Source organism: Equus asinus, chromosome 10 (assembly GCF_041296235.1).
Source record: "Equus asinus isolate D_3611 breed Donkey chromosome 10, EquAss-T2T_v2, whole genome shotgun sequence".
Taxonomy (NCBI): domain Eukaryota; kingdom Metazoa; phylum Chordata; class Mammalia; order Perissodactyla; family Equidae; genus Equus; species Equus asinus.
Window position 1 is genome coordinate 63,377,855 of NC_091799.1, and position 14,733 is coordinate 63,392,587.

General features: G+C 39.1%; 1 protein-coding gene across 3 annotated transcripts in view; it reads left to right on the forward strand.

Annotated features, from left to right (window-relative positions):
- Window positions 1-14,733, forward strand: part of ELOVL7 (ELOVL fatty acid elongase 7) — an 85,402-nt gene that overhangs the window by 54,539 nt on the left and 16,130 nt on the right. For 2 of the 3 annotated variants that reach the window (XM_044772059.2, XM_014831037.3), the window contains exons 3-5: window positions 7,754-7,944; window positions 11,348-11,428; window positions 12,637-12,693. In XM_044772059.2, coding sequence (XP_044627994.1) covers window positions 7,754-7,944; window positions 11,348-11,428; window positions 12,637-12,693 — 329 coding nt within the window. The remainder of the gene's footprint in view (window positions 1-7,753; window positions 7,945-11,347; window positions 11,429-12,636; window positions 12,694-14,733) is intronic. The other variant, XM_044772071.2, reaches the window with a different exon arrangement.

The window sequence follows — 14,733 nt, forward strand, 5'->3', positions numbered from 1 at the left end:
ATTATATAATATATAATATAATAATATAATAATCAGAATTAATTAAAGTAGGACTTCAGAGAGATGGATTCAGAGTGAGACTTCAGAGTGATGACTGACAATCAGAACAGATCATAATTTTAGATGATTTTTAAAATACTTATATTCCTAACACTCATTTACGTAATATCATTTAAGAAAGTTTATCATTACTTATTTGACAGTGCTTCCCATGTAGTCTAATATGCCAAATAAACCTAATTAGTTCAGCATTTTTTCTTATAGGAAGAGAGCAAATCTCTCTGAGAAGTCCCAGGGGCCCTCTGAAAATTCCCAGAGAAACTCTCCCTCCTCTTCCAGGTCAAAAGAAAGGTTTGATTCGGGACTTGAATATTTGTGTGTAGTGGGGAGCTTGTCAAGAATATTAAAAGCTTTAAAACATTTTTTTTAGGTAGGAAACAAAGCTCACTGTGAAACCATGTTCAGGTATCTACTTGAAGTGACAACAGAAACAGTCAAGGGGAAACAGAGTTAAAATAGTAAAAAAAACCAGCCTTTTTATAATCTTTTTATCAAAAGAAGATTAGAAGTTTAGGAAAATTATCTTTTAAGAAAGAGGAAACCAAGTTTTAATTTTGTACCAGTTTACTTTTGACATATAAATTTATTTACTTAATTGGATTTACTTTAATCTTAGCCAACTTGACCATACATAAAACTCTTTAGGGCTTTACTTTTACAAACCTTTGGTTACTTTTTTTACATTCAGAATTTGTCCCAGTACTTTAGGACAAATTTATCTTTCTCAACTCAAGAAATAAAAATATTTCCATTCTTTATATCTTTTTACTGAAAACATATATTTTACTTTCCTTGTATACAGATGTTTTAGAAATATGTGTTTTCTTATAGAAAATTCCTCAGCATACCTAAAACATGTTTATCAATAAACCTAAGCACTTTTCAGTTTCCGTGATATAAGAAACCAAAGGCAGACAAATATATGGTTAGTAGTTAAGCTTTAATATTTTATCTTATATGGAAATGACCTAGATACCCAATAAACTGTTATTATTTAACTTACCTTAATAAAGCTATAAAGTTTAAGTTTCTAAAAAGATTTTGGAAGCTGTTTTTTAAGTATGCAGACTATAAAACATAATTATTGTACTTAAAACTCTTACCCAGTTTTAACAATTACTCTTAAAAACTTCATGTGACATTACAGCAGTTAACTATCGTCTTCAGTTGTTTTAAGTACATACATCATAATACATACAATTATTGTTCAAAAGTTTTTCCAAAAACTTTTATCTTTTTATCTTTATTTAGTTTACCTGTTCTTAACAATTATAGTTAGATCGTCTACAAAAACCTCATGAGACATTAAACAAAATTAGCTATTATACTGAGTTACTGGTTTTGCTGATATATTTTGTAACAGAGATGACATGAGCTCGTTTGACCAGTAAACCCAGGCTGTGTGTCTGCATCATAGCCAATGCTAATAACTTTGAGGACATGTCTATTTTAAATCAAACCAGCAAACTTAAACAGGCTTTCATTCATCAAAGATCATTTTATTTCATGTTAAATAACTTTGTCTCTTAGAAGTTTTTGCATATTCATTAAAGACTGCATTCCGTTATGAGGGATTTTGAATCCTCTTCTGAAACAGGTTTCCAGAATGGCCATTACAATTCCAAATTCTCTCAAAAGTTGACTTATTTTTACTTGTTCAATTTTAGACCAGGAATTTTGGGGGAGTTGAAGCGAAGCAAAGCTTGCTGGGAAGCTCGGCAAGAGAGTAGACAAAAGCAGCAGATTTGGGTTCGGCTGCTGGCATGTTTAATTATTTAATTAGTTTCTCTTAAAGAGGCAGTAAAGTATTTCTAATTTTGTTTAGAAGCCTCAAAAGATTAGAACAGACTCCTCATTGTTGCAGCTGGCTTTTCCAATTGCATACATCAGTTTGGGTGAACTGAAATTGGCCTGTTTAAGTATATCAATTTTTATAAAACTTTATCTTAGTTTTACTAACTCTTATACTTTTAATTAGAATTTACATTAGAATTCCATTAACAAGTTTTGGTATTGCAACATTGTGTAGGGGAAGCATTCCCAGTTAGGCATAACATTTATTCCCAAAGCAAATATCCAGGCAAAGTTGACATAACCTCTTTGTATAATATTAGCTTAAACACGTTAATCTTTATAGTCTTGTTAACCCTAGCAGCCTAACTATTGGCCCAAACAGTTGTTGGTCAGGTTTCTCTCTCTGATTTCTGCCTCCTGACCTTGTAAGTGTTTCAAACTGGGGTAAATACAACAGGTTTGTTTGATGTCCTTTAATGTTGGGGAGCCATTATGGGGGTCCCTTTAGCCAATCCAACCTTAGGCAATGTTTTACTAAAACCTTGTTTTAACTTTATTTATATCTGTTCCATTTATCCCATTTTTCTTTTAATAACTAGCTAAAGATTTTTATCCCATTGGGATGAGTCCTGTGACTCTTCCCTTTCCAATTTCTCTTTGTTAACTTAATATTTTCTCTAGCATCTGTAAGACTACGAGAAGCTGAGACCCCAAGTTTGATTAAGTTCTTAAGACTAGTCATTATAGTTTCCTTTTAATTTGGTCTTTTCATAAGTACCAATAAAACAGCTGTTTATCATGAGAGCTCTCTAAAAAGTTTCCCAACTTAAGGATCCATTGTGTGGCCTTTTTTTTCCCTCTGGAGTCTAAAGAATATTGTGGCCACGTGGTGTTACGAAAGAAAATCATCCCTCTTTAGACATTGTCTTATAGCTATAGGTCGACCATCAGCCAAAGTTTTTCCCAAGGGGCTCTTAGGTGGAATAGATGCAGCACCTCCCATGTTAACACTTTTAAAAGGAAAGACAGACAAACAACAACAAATAACAAACAAGTGCACTTTCCCCAAAACCCTCAGCCACCAAAGGAAGCCAAAACAAAGACCAAAAACCAAAGTGCTTCCAGTCCCAGCTTAGTCTGTGTGCTATACTCGGTGGGCGCCCAACAAATGAAGATCTGCTATGCAGATCTTCCCAAATGAGCAAGGATAAAGGACCTCAGTTGTGCACACCCGGGGGACTTACCAAAATTTGGCCCGGGTGTCACGACTTCAAAACAAATGGAGCCAAGAGGGCTGCCGGGTACCCATTGTTTCCAGCTAGTCCTGCTGGAAAAGGTTAACACAAGGACAAAAACAAAAACTACCAGCTACTTACAAGAGACGTCTTCCTAAGCCCTGAACCTAGTTTCTTCCACCACCAAAGCAAAAGCACAGAGGGCCAATGACGTCTGGTCAGCAGCCTGTCGCTTGGGGCTGTCCCTGAGACAAGGGGCTCAGGGAGCTGCAGGACAGCTTCCAAGAGAGGCCTTTAGCCAGAGGCCAGTGTGCCACAGGTGAGACGTCTGCATGGGACATGGTCCCATCTGGGTCACCAAATTGATATCGAACCTCAAGTGAGTTCGCTCACCTGTTGCACAGCAAGTCAATCTCTGACACCAGCTGTCGTGGAAGAAAGTAGGAATTTTATTATTGCACAGCACTGAGCAAGGAGATAGGGCAGCTAACGCTGAAATCCAAACTCCCCAAAAAGCTAAAAGGAAGGGTTTTTATTTGAGGTTTTAGGTAGGGGAGGGGGAGCATATGGCCTTGCTGGTCAGAGCTTTCCCACCAGCCTGTGTTTGGCCTTGAGACCCTTGCAGAGAGGAGAGAGCCTGTGACCTTGCTGGTCAACAGCTTTCCCACCAGCCTGTATCTCTTTGTGGGGAAGAGATAGTGAATCCAGGTGCTTGTCCTTGGTGGTGTCTGTCTCCATGGAGGATAGTGGATTCTGGAGCCGGGAAGCCAGGGAGCAAGCAGTGAATGAGTGTTTTGGTTTTAACCTCATATATGCTGGGTTTAATGTAGGGAAACTGATATCAGGGTCGGTATCATATGGATGCCTGAGACCCATTCCCTGGGATTCTGATTCGGTTGGACCAAGGTCATTTTTGGCCATTTGATTTTTAAATACTCCAGAGGTGATTCTGCTGTGCTGACAGAATTGACATCTGCTGTAATGACAGCAGCAACACTTACTGAGCACTTAGGCTGTGCCAGCTGTTTACATACAAGAAGTCACCAAATTGTCTGTGAGATACATGCTGTTTTATGCCCAATTCACAGATGAGAAAACTAAGCACAGAGAAGTTAATGACCCCAGGTCACATAATGAGTCAGTAGGAGGACCAGGATCTGAACCCAGGCCGGCTGACTCCAGAGCTTTGCTCAAATAGGATAAAAAAGCTTGGTGTTTTCTTTTATTATTTGCTTGGAAAATGATATGAAATTAAATTAACTAGCTTTTCTCAAAGGACATAATCTATAATCTTTTTTGATCTCTAGACCTTGAAAGCCTCACACAGGATTTTTTTGAAAGGTGTGTGCTTAAAATGTTAAATTACAGGAAAAAGTTATTTGTTTTAAAGTTATTTTCTTCTGCTTCCTGAGCCAGCCCAGCATGCTTTTTTTGGCTTGTGTTCTTTCTACTGCTACCAGCGGAAGAACAGAAAGGTGACATCATTTGATTTTTTCCCCCCTGCTGAGTCAATGAAACAATAAAATAAAATATATTTCTAGTTCAGGAATTCCTTTACTGACACTTAAAAAACCTCTAGTTTTCAGTCATATATGTGCTAATAACAGAAACATTTAAAATTGCTTATAAAGAATAAGAAAAAAAAGAAAAATCGTCCATACTGTCACCATCCACAGGTGAAAGGTTAACATCCCTTCAGAAGACTTCTTTTGGTACAGATTTTAAGTCTTTATTTCATTGGAGATAAAAACTAGACATATTAATATTATTTACGATATTCGTGTATTTTCAGTTTGGATTACTCACTGATGGTAGAAATCCAGCAAAATTTGATCAGTTCTGATTCTGTCCCTTGGTCTCCAGTTGTGTGATGACTTTTATTTTCTGAGACTGGTGAGGTACAGGCCTGTGGCCAGGGTTCCTCGTGGCCTTTTTAGTTGCACGTGGTACCTGGATGTCCTGGGAAACTTGCTAAAGGGGAGGAAGGGACCTGATAGAAGTAATAAAAGACTTCAGGGACATGTACTTGGATAGCTGATTTCAAAGCTTTTCCTGATCTAAAACTGTGACAATGTTAATTTAACAAATTTTTTTAATTTTGAGAACTTTGTGTTTTTATGAATGTCAGGAAGCTTTTGTGGAATTTCTGTTTTGTACATGAAGCTTTACTAAAATGGTTCCTGCTAAGAGCAGCAGTGACTTCCTTTTGTTAAATCCAGCCACACTTTTCAGTCCATGGTTTACTTTCCCTCTTGGCCACATTTGATGCTTTGACTTCTTCCAAAAATTCACTCTCCCCTGGGCTTCGGGATCGCTCTTTGGTGGGTTTCCATCTCTCTCTTCAGCAGGGCCTTCCCAGGCTTCTTTACAGGTTTCTCTCTACCACTCCTCCTTGAGTGTTGAGTCCTCAAGCTTCTGACTTTAGCACGTACTCTCCTTACTCTACCCACTTCTCCTAAATCAGTTTCTCCACTTTATTGTTCATCTTTTATGTGATGGCGAGCCAAACCTACATCTCCGGGCTAGATGTCTCTCCTAATTTCTGGACCCATATATCCAGGTGCCTAGAGGGGGTCTCCATATGAATGATTTACAGGCACCCCAAGTGTAAGATGTTCTAAAGCATAAGTCATCTCTCCTTGACCAATCTTCTTCCTTATCCTGTATTTCTAGTCTCAGTGATGGTATAGTTACCTAAACAAAAAATCTCAGTGTTTTTCTTAACTTCCACTTGTCTCTCATTCCCCTTGTTTAACCATTTTAAAAATTTGTATTTTCTCCCTCCTTACTGTATCTCAGAATGATCTGATCCTATTTATCTTCCCCTATCACTGTCTAATTTTTGATGGTTTCGTTTATAAATGTATTTTAGCAAAGGGCTGTCTCTCCCAAACTGTGTTCCACAGAGTGTTAGTTCCACAAGTTGTTCAATGCTATTTGACAAAAAAAAATCAGGGTTCCATGGCCAAATAAGTTTGAGAAATGTTGCATACACAGTTCCTATCTTGGCAATTCACAATGAACATGAAGCACTAAGAAATCCTGCCAAAAAGCAACTTGTTTGTTTAACGTAGCATTCCCAGTAGTCTCTCCCAACTTGTTGTGGAAAAACTTTAAATATCTTGCTTCCATTGCATATTTTGGGACATGCTTATGTAGGATATGAGATATGGAACACACTCATTTTTCAACCAACCAGTCAGTTTTCCTGTCAACACTTGTTGAGTAGTCTCTCCCTTCCCTGCTTGTTCCTGGGGCTTCCTTTTATCGTATATTAAATTCCTAAATAGCTTGGGATTCGTTTTAGAGTTGATAGTTGGCTTATTTATTTTTCTGAGATAGGGCATCTGTCAGTTTTTTTGAGGGAGGCCCATTTGAGTGCAGAATAAATCATTTAATAGCTAAAGCCATGCCTTGGTACATCTGAGTGTCAAGAGTGAGCGCTCTAGCAATAAAATTGAAGCCAAGTGAGTCATCAGTCATGGAGTCGATTGAAGAAATTTTTGCATCAAGTATAAAATCAGACTTGAAGGGGTATTTGAAGGTTTTTTTAGTAATTAGCTACATTATTAGCAGTTTAAGTGAGCAAGGGCTGTATTCCCCCCACCCCTCTTTCCCAATTGATGAAAGTGATGGTATTTAGCAACCCAAGTTTCATCAAGACTCAATTTTGAGTCAGATGCACCTGGAAACTTGTCCATATTATTCCCTTCTTATTGCTCTGGCTTCATGAGGCAATTTGGTAAAATTACACCTGAACTACTTAAGATTGTAAGATTAATCACATTTTATCTTGAGTTGCAATTTTTAGTTGACCTAATTCTCCTGGCCTGGAATGAGGCGTGATAGGTGAATTTCTTTTTACACGGTTGTGAGGCTAATACATTTTTTTGCTCAAAATATCAGATTTGTTAGCCCACATTTTGGACACTAGAACTCACACTTTAGATACTTAGATGATACAAAGGTCTCTTTCAATTCTATGATTGTATGATACTGTATATTTGGAAATGTCTCAGTTTTCTTGGGGAAAGCAGAAAGTTAAGAAATAGCAAAAATAAACCTTTTTATATATAAAAGAATGTCTGAATGGAGAAACTCTAAAATGTTATTAGTGGGTATAGATGGATGGTGGAACTTTGCTTGGTGTCTTCTGTCCTCCAGATCTACTCTGCACCCTGTGCGGGGCCCTGGAGAATGACCAGTATGGACTATATCCATGGGCTTGCTCCCTTTCCCTCTGGTTTCTGGTTGGGTTCAGCCAATGGAGAGCCCCAGGAGACTGGAGAGAGGAAGGAGTGTGGTGTTTGGGTATGGATTCTCCTGGCCTCTTAGTTGCAGAATTGCCTTGTGCTGGTTGAATCCCTCAACTGAAGGTCATAGCTCCTCTCCAGGAGGGCTTCTCCATGTAACCCTCTCCTGGGTTCTGAGAACCGCTACCTCCCTTTTCCCTTGGAGGTCTAGGGTAGTAACAGCCTCACTGTTTCTAGCCCCATCATTATTCCTGGTGGTTTCCCTTTACCCTTCCTGAAGATAGTAGTGATCATTGCCCAAATAGTCCACTGTCAACATTAAGATCTAGGTGCTCACTTAAAGAAGTACTGGTTGCTGTCAGTTATCTCTTGGCTAAGTGGCTGGGCACTTACATCTTGTTTTTCTCTTAGATCCAAGAGTTGAAGACTGGCTCCTCATGTCCTCGCCTCTGCCACAAACCATCATCCTGGTACTCTATGTCTATTTTGTCACTTCTCTGGGACCAAAGCTCATGGAGAATCGAAAGCCCTTTGACCTCAAGAAAGTGATGATAACGTACAATTTTTTCATAGTACTCTTTTCTGTGTATCTGTGTTATGAGGCAAGTGTCTTCAGTATTCCTAATGGGAGAATTTTGCTTGGGTCTTCCTGTTTATCTGTCATGTTTCTTGTTGTGACTGTAAGGGTAACTCTTCGAGATTTAAGGAATTTTAGAAACTTGCCTCACTAGAGCAGGTATTTGCCAAAAAGTTGTTATGGGTAGATCAGATATTGAACTCCTTAGAGGCCCTCTGTATAGTCTTCCTCACAGGTAGTGAGAAAAGTTAACATTAAGCCAAGGACTTGCATGTAGCTACCTTAATAGGTGATTGAATGAATCCATAAATGTTAGTTTTGAGGAAACTCATGCTGAGAGAAATTAAGTAACTTACTCAAAGTAGCATAGTTGGTAAGTGGAGGACTGATATTTGAATCCAGGTCTGTCTGACATCAGAGCTCATCCTGACTCTGTAATGAGTTGTCATCATCACGGTCAAGACCTTTGGTTTCTGCGTACTCTGATGAGCTAGAAGGTGAAGTTTTGGTTGGTTTAGCTGGGTTTTATGGGGACAGAGAACTTAGACTCATACAAAGCAGTAGGTGAGGGAACCTGTACCTTAAATGTCAGAAAGAGAGATGGGGATCTTCCAGGACCCAAAAGCAGACTCATGGATCCTTGTTCTCCCCCTCTGCTATTAACATGCCTCAGCCACCCTCACTTACCTGCTTTTCTGGGGTTCCTTGCTTCTTTTCCAATACTGGCTGGCTTCCTCATCTTCTGCTCCTTATTTACTTCATCTACAGCACAGCCTGCGCTTCCTCCTACCTGGGTCTTGCTAGGGCCCAGTGTGGCCCCCTGGCCTCTCTTGACACCGTAGCCTCTGCTCATGTGCCCTTCCAATCTGATTCCTGCCATGAGTCCACCTGATCCAACACCTTAAGTCTGCTCTGGCATCGTTTCTCACAGGGCTCCCTGAAGTCTGGACTTACTTTGATGCCTTATATGTCTTCTACTTTATTTCCAAAGTTAACTCACAAGCCACTTTTACTGTCCTTTCTGGAGAATGAGTAACTGAAAGGGAAGGAGTAATAGAGATGGGGAGCAGAGAAAATGCATGCTCTTAGCACGTTCCCAGACATAGGATATAGCCTACTGTAGGACAGTGTTAAGAGCAGACTTAGAAGCCAGGATACCAGGGGCTAGTTAGTCTCAGTTATGCTACTAACTAGCTGCCTGATTTTGAGCAAGTCACTTAACCTCTTTGGGCCTCCATTCTCTAAAGTCAAGATCGAACCAAATTTTCTCTCAAGTCCCTTCAGGCTCTGGTGTTCTTAGGTTCTGTGTCTGATTCTGTCATTGATTGTGATGTCCCCAAATATATGTCTCAGGCTTGGAAAGAATCCAGTTATAAACAGTCAGTTTTAGTTCCTATTTTAGCAATTATAATATAAAAGAAGGTTTGAAAATATCTGAATTTGAAAGTTTCTATCTCCCATTAACTGCTAATACTTGAGTTCCTTGTATGCCAGTTTTGGGGTTTATTACCTGCCAAGTATACATTATTACTCTTTCTTATTGCTAGCCTGAAATATAAACACGTATGTCAAAAGCTCCACTGACTGTTGGAATGTTCTTTAGACTTCGATCAAGAAAGCATTAAGTTCCACACTTGTTTAAACAGACTTTTGCCAGCTGAGCAGCATGTCCTCTCCAGGACACGTGGTTTATTGGGTGGAGCACGATTGCATTTGGTATTCAGAGTAAACCTCTTCACCAGGGATGTCAGGGTAAACATGAACAAGGAGAAAGGGAAGTACATCAGACCAAGGGAATCCACAGTGATGGTTTGAATGTGCTAGTTCCTTGGCACCAGTCGGACACTAGAGAGACCAATGAAGACCCCACAGAAGGCCAAGTCACACAGCTTCTCCTTTTCAGTGCAGTGCTTGTTGGGGGTGGGGTGAAGTGGAAAACCAGTCATCCCAGTTTAAGAAAGTGGGCTGAGGGTATTACTTGCATCAGTCAGAAGTGAGTCTGAGCACCAGAGAATATGAGGATGCTCGCTGACAGATAAGGACTTTGTAAAACAGAATTAGCTATTTCTGGGCCATGTCGCCTTATTCCTTTGAGAAAATTTATTGACTTGTTTTTGAAAGATATTTTTCTCACCCATGAAATATATGTTATACTTTTCTGAATCTTAATTTTCATGATTTCCCAACTTACCAAGTTAATATGTGATTAAATTATATTACAAATCAAGGTAGGAGCTAGTATCAGAAAAGGGTGGTATGTTTCTAAACACGACAGTCTAAATATGGTTATTCTTTCTCCTTTGCTTCTTTTCTTTTCACCATTAAAATATCGTACTGATAATGCCTCATGAACTTTTGCTTTTAGAAGTTAATTTATTTTAAAGTTGTCATTTTAGCTTTAATAGTAGTTAAAAATAGAAATTGAAAATGTACTTCAATGGCAGAAAATGACAGAAGCATTATAGCGAGAAAGAAGACCTTCTCAGGAAGATGTTGGCACTTGTGAGACTGGGAAGTCAGAGAAGAGAAGAATTGATCATATTGTCAGAACTCTAAATTAAGCCAAACATTTAATATATGCTTTAATTTAAAGTTAGAGCCCTTAGTTTTTCATGTTCAGATGTTGTTTTAAAAGCAGAGCTTCCCACTGTCACACTGAAAGAATGTCAATGTAATCTTTGAATCATGGTTCAGACTTATTAACAATAGGCTTTTTCTTCTCACCACTAGTCTAAGGTCACTTGGTGGGTGTGTTGGAATTAAGGCTTGCCAGATTGTACTCTTATTGTTAAGATTTTCCTTGCTTACTTGTCATGTGAATCCAAAGCAAAACTAATATCTGAGTCTTGTGTTTAGTGAATCTTGATTTTAATAGGCACAGATTACCACTTCACATTACACCCACTAGCCAAGGACAGTAAAAATCCAGTTGTTGCAGCCATCTTATGAGTACATTGAGCAATTTTGGTTTACCCATTTATTTATTGACTAATTGGGAAGATTGGAAATCACTAGAAAAGAGCGAATTTGGACCTGATTATTCTCTTTAGAGTACACCAACATGTGCACAGGCATATATAGATATACATGTATGTACATATACTGCTATATATCTACCGGTACTCGCTGTTTAAGCAAAACACTCCCAGTGTTTTATTCTCCATTATAGTAGAATAATCATCCCAAGAAATGGACATTTTAGTTCAAACACAGTTTATATAAATAGTATATGAGTTTACGATTTTGAAAACTTTTGTTGCTTTGATATCGAGCAAGCTCCTAGTTTGTAATTGTTCTAGCCTGTCTTTCCCTCTGAATGTGACCGCTGACTCAGCTGAGAATGCAATGAAGAGATGCAATCAAAACTACCTTTGTTGTAACTATTGAGCAAATGCTTCCTTCTTTAATATGCATGTGTTGTCTTGCAGTTTGTGATGTCTGGCTGGGGTACAGGTTATTCATTACGATGTGAAATTGTTGACTATTCATGGTCACCTACAGCTTTGAGGGTAAGTTTCCCTTTGGAAAAACTTGGAACCCAAAATCAAGGTTAAAACTTTTTGGACTCTATTTGTGACACTTAATGTGAACTCAGAGTGAGTAAATGACTCAGTTATCAGAAAATATGTATTGAGAGAAAAAAGCTAAAAATTACCAGAAAAAAATCAAAGAAAGTCAGGTGTGTAGTTTCATGTGAAATGAAAATTGGTGCTTTTCTTTTTGAATTTCCTGAATTTAAAAATAAATTTATATCTGGTTTCCTCAAATAATTAAAACTAGAATTACCATATGATCCAGCAGTTCCACTTCTGGGTATATCCCTAAAAGACATGAAAGTGGGGGACTTGAAGAGATAATTGTTTACCCATATTCATAGCCGCGTTATTCACAATAGCCACAAAGTGGAGGCAGCCCAAGTGTCCATTGATGGATAAATAGATAAACAAAATGTGGTATATATACATACAATGGGAAATTATCTAGACTTAACAAGGAAGTAAATTCTGACATATGCTACAGCGTGAATGAGGCTTGAAGACGTTAAGATAAATCAAGTAATCCAGGTACAAAAGGGCAAACACTGCATGATTTTATCATATGAGGTACCTGGAGTAGTCAGATTTAGAAACAGAAACCAAAATGGTGGTTGCCAAGGGTTGGGGGGAGGGGAGTCGGGGTTATTTGTTTAATGGGTACAGAGTCTCAGTTTTTCAAGATTAAAAGAGTTTTATAGATGGATGGTGGTAATGGTTGCACAACAGTGTAAATGTCCTTAGTGCCACTGAACTGTATACTTAAAAATAGTTAACACGGGGGCCTGGCCCTGTGGCCTAGTGGTTAAGTTTGGCATGCTCCTTTTTGGCAGCCCAAGTTCAGTTCCCAGGCATGGCCCTACACCACTTGTTGGCAGCCATGCTGACCCACATACAAAATAGAGGACAATTGGCACAGATGTTAGCTTAGGCACATCTTCCTCAAGCAAAAAAAAAAAAAAATAGAGGAAAATTGGCACAGATGTTAGCTCAGGTGAATCTTCCACAAGCAAAAAGAGATTGGCAACAGATGTTAGCTTAGGGCAAATCTTCCTCAGCAAAAAAAAAAAAGTTAATTTGGCAAATTTTATGTTATGTGTATGGTGCCAAAATTTTAAAAAATAAAATTTTCTCCCATGTAAAAAAATAAATAAATAAATTCATATGTATCTGTGTTTCTGCAGATGGCACGCACCTGCTGGCTTTATTACTTCTCCAAATTTATCGAGCTGTTAGATACTGTGAGTATGTAGTCACCACATTTGGTAAATGTTTGACGTTTCAATGAGAGCAATAAACTGCTAGAATTCTGTTGTCTAGTAACTTTGGTTATCTCTCCTCCTCAGGCAGACCTAATATTATCTTTTACTTTTTATTATCAGTAACTTTAGAGACTAGATAGAATAAGCTTATTTTTCAGTCTTTTGCAAACTCCATGAGGTTTTTCTTGTATATCTACTGCCTGATTAAGATAAACCTGTGACTGTCATATATATTACAAAACTGTACATCTTTATGCAGATTTATGATAATTGTTTTGTGAAGCAAGTTCAGGAAGCAAAGAGCAGAGGAAAATTGACCTTTGGTTATTCATACTGTGTCATCCATACTCCTTTAAGAGGATAAATGCTGAGCCAGCCCTGACGGCCTGGTGGTTAAAGTTTGGCATGCTCTGCTTCGTTGACCCAGGTTCAGTTCTTGGTTGCAAAGCCACACTGCTCATCTGTCAGTAGCCGTGCTATGGCAGCAGCTCACATAGAACTAGAAGGACTTGCAACTGGAGTATAAAACTATTTACTAGGGCTTTGGGGAGGCAAGAAAAAGAAAAAAAAGAAAAGAGAGGACAATTGGCAACAGATGTTAGCTCAGGGTAAATCTTCCCCAGCAAAAAAAAAAAGAAGAAGATAAATACTTCAAAATTCATAAACTTATACTAGAATGTTAAATCACCCCTGGGATATCAGTAATTTGGGTAATATCAAAACTGTCTCCAGCTGCCTTTCTGAAGTCTGTCCTTACTGGCTCCTTTCCTGCAGACCAACTCTGAATTTGGGTGCCTGGGCCCTGGGAAAGCAAATGCTGCGAATTAGGGTCCATGATGAGAGGAGAAAGCCATGTGCCTTTGTTTCCAGAGTAGTTTCAGAAAGTTGGGTATTTATTGTATCTTTGTGGCATGTGGATCTTAGTTATCTGGAACCAGTCCTAGGTCTAAGACTAACAAGTGTATTCTCTGTTTAGAAAATATACCGCTACATTTCTTGTAGCAAATCTCAACATGCTTCACCTTCTCAGCTGAATAATTGCATAATGTTAGAATTGGAAAGGGCTTTAGTGAGCATAGAATCCAGTGGTTCTCAAATTTAGCATGTGTTAGAATCACATAGAGGGCTTGTTAAAAACACAGATGACTTGGGCTAGCCCCAGTAGCCTGGTGGTTAAGTTTGGCATGCTCCACTTTGGCGGCCTGGGTTCAGTCCCGAGGAGTGGACCTACACCACTCATCAGTGGCCATGCTGTGGTGGCGGCTCACATACAAAAAGAGGAAGATTGGCAACAGACATTAGCTCAGGGTAAATCTTCCTTAGCAAAAAGAGGAAGACTGGCAACAGATGTTAGCTCAGGGTGAATCTTCCTCAGCAGACAAACAAACAAACAAAACCACACATGACTTTATCTTACCCCAAGAGTTTCTGATTCAGCAGGTCTTAGGTGGAGCTGAAGAATTTGCATTTCTAGCCAGTTCTCAGGTGATATTATTACTGTTGGTCTAGAGGCCACATTTTGAGATCCCCTTTTGTGGTCGAGTGGTTCTCAACCCTCATGGTCCAGTAGACTTAATGCATTAGAAAACAGAAAACCTAGGTCCCACCCCAAGAGATTTGATGCCACATGATCTGGAGTAGAGAGCAGGCATGGCTATTTTTCAAAAGTTTCTTTCAAGTGATATCAGCATCATGGTGGAGCAAGCTCTCCCCTTAGACTCTCCCCGCTAAGATACAATGGAAAGGACATTCATATACCAACAGAGGACACTCATGCAACAAAAATGACATCTGAGAGATCCATGCAGCTATACACCTGGAGGTGAAGATGCTGGACCCCCAGAGGAAGTGGCAGGAGATAAGGGATCTTCTCTCCCTCCCCCAACAGCAGCAACCCTGGGCTCCGGACTGTGCAGCTCTGAGAGGAGAGGGAAGAGGGGCAGCTCTCCATGGGAACACCTTTGCTCTCCAACTTCCCTCACAGCCTGTGGGAAAGCTGCACACAGAGGGGACTAAGCT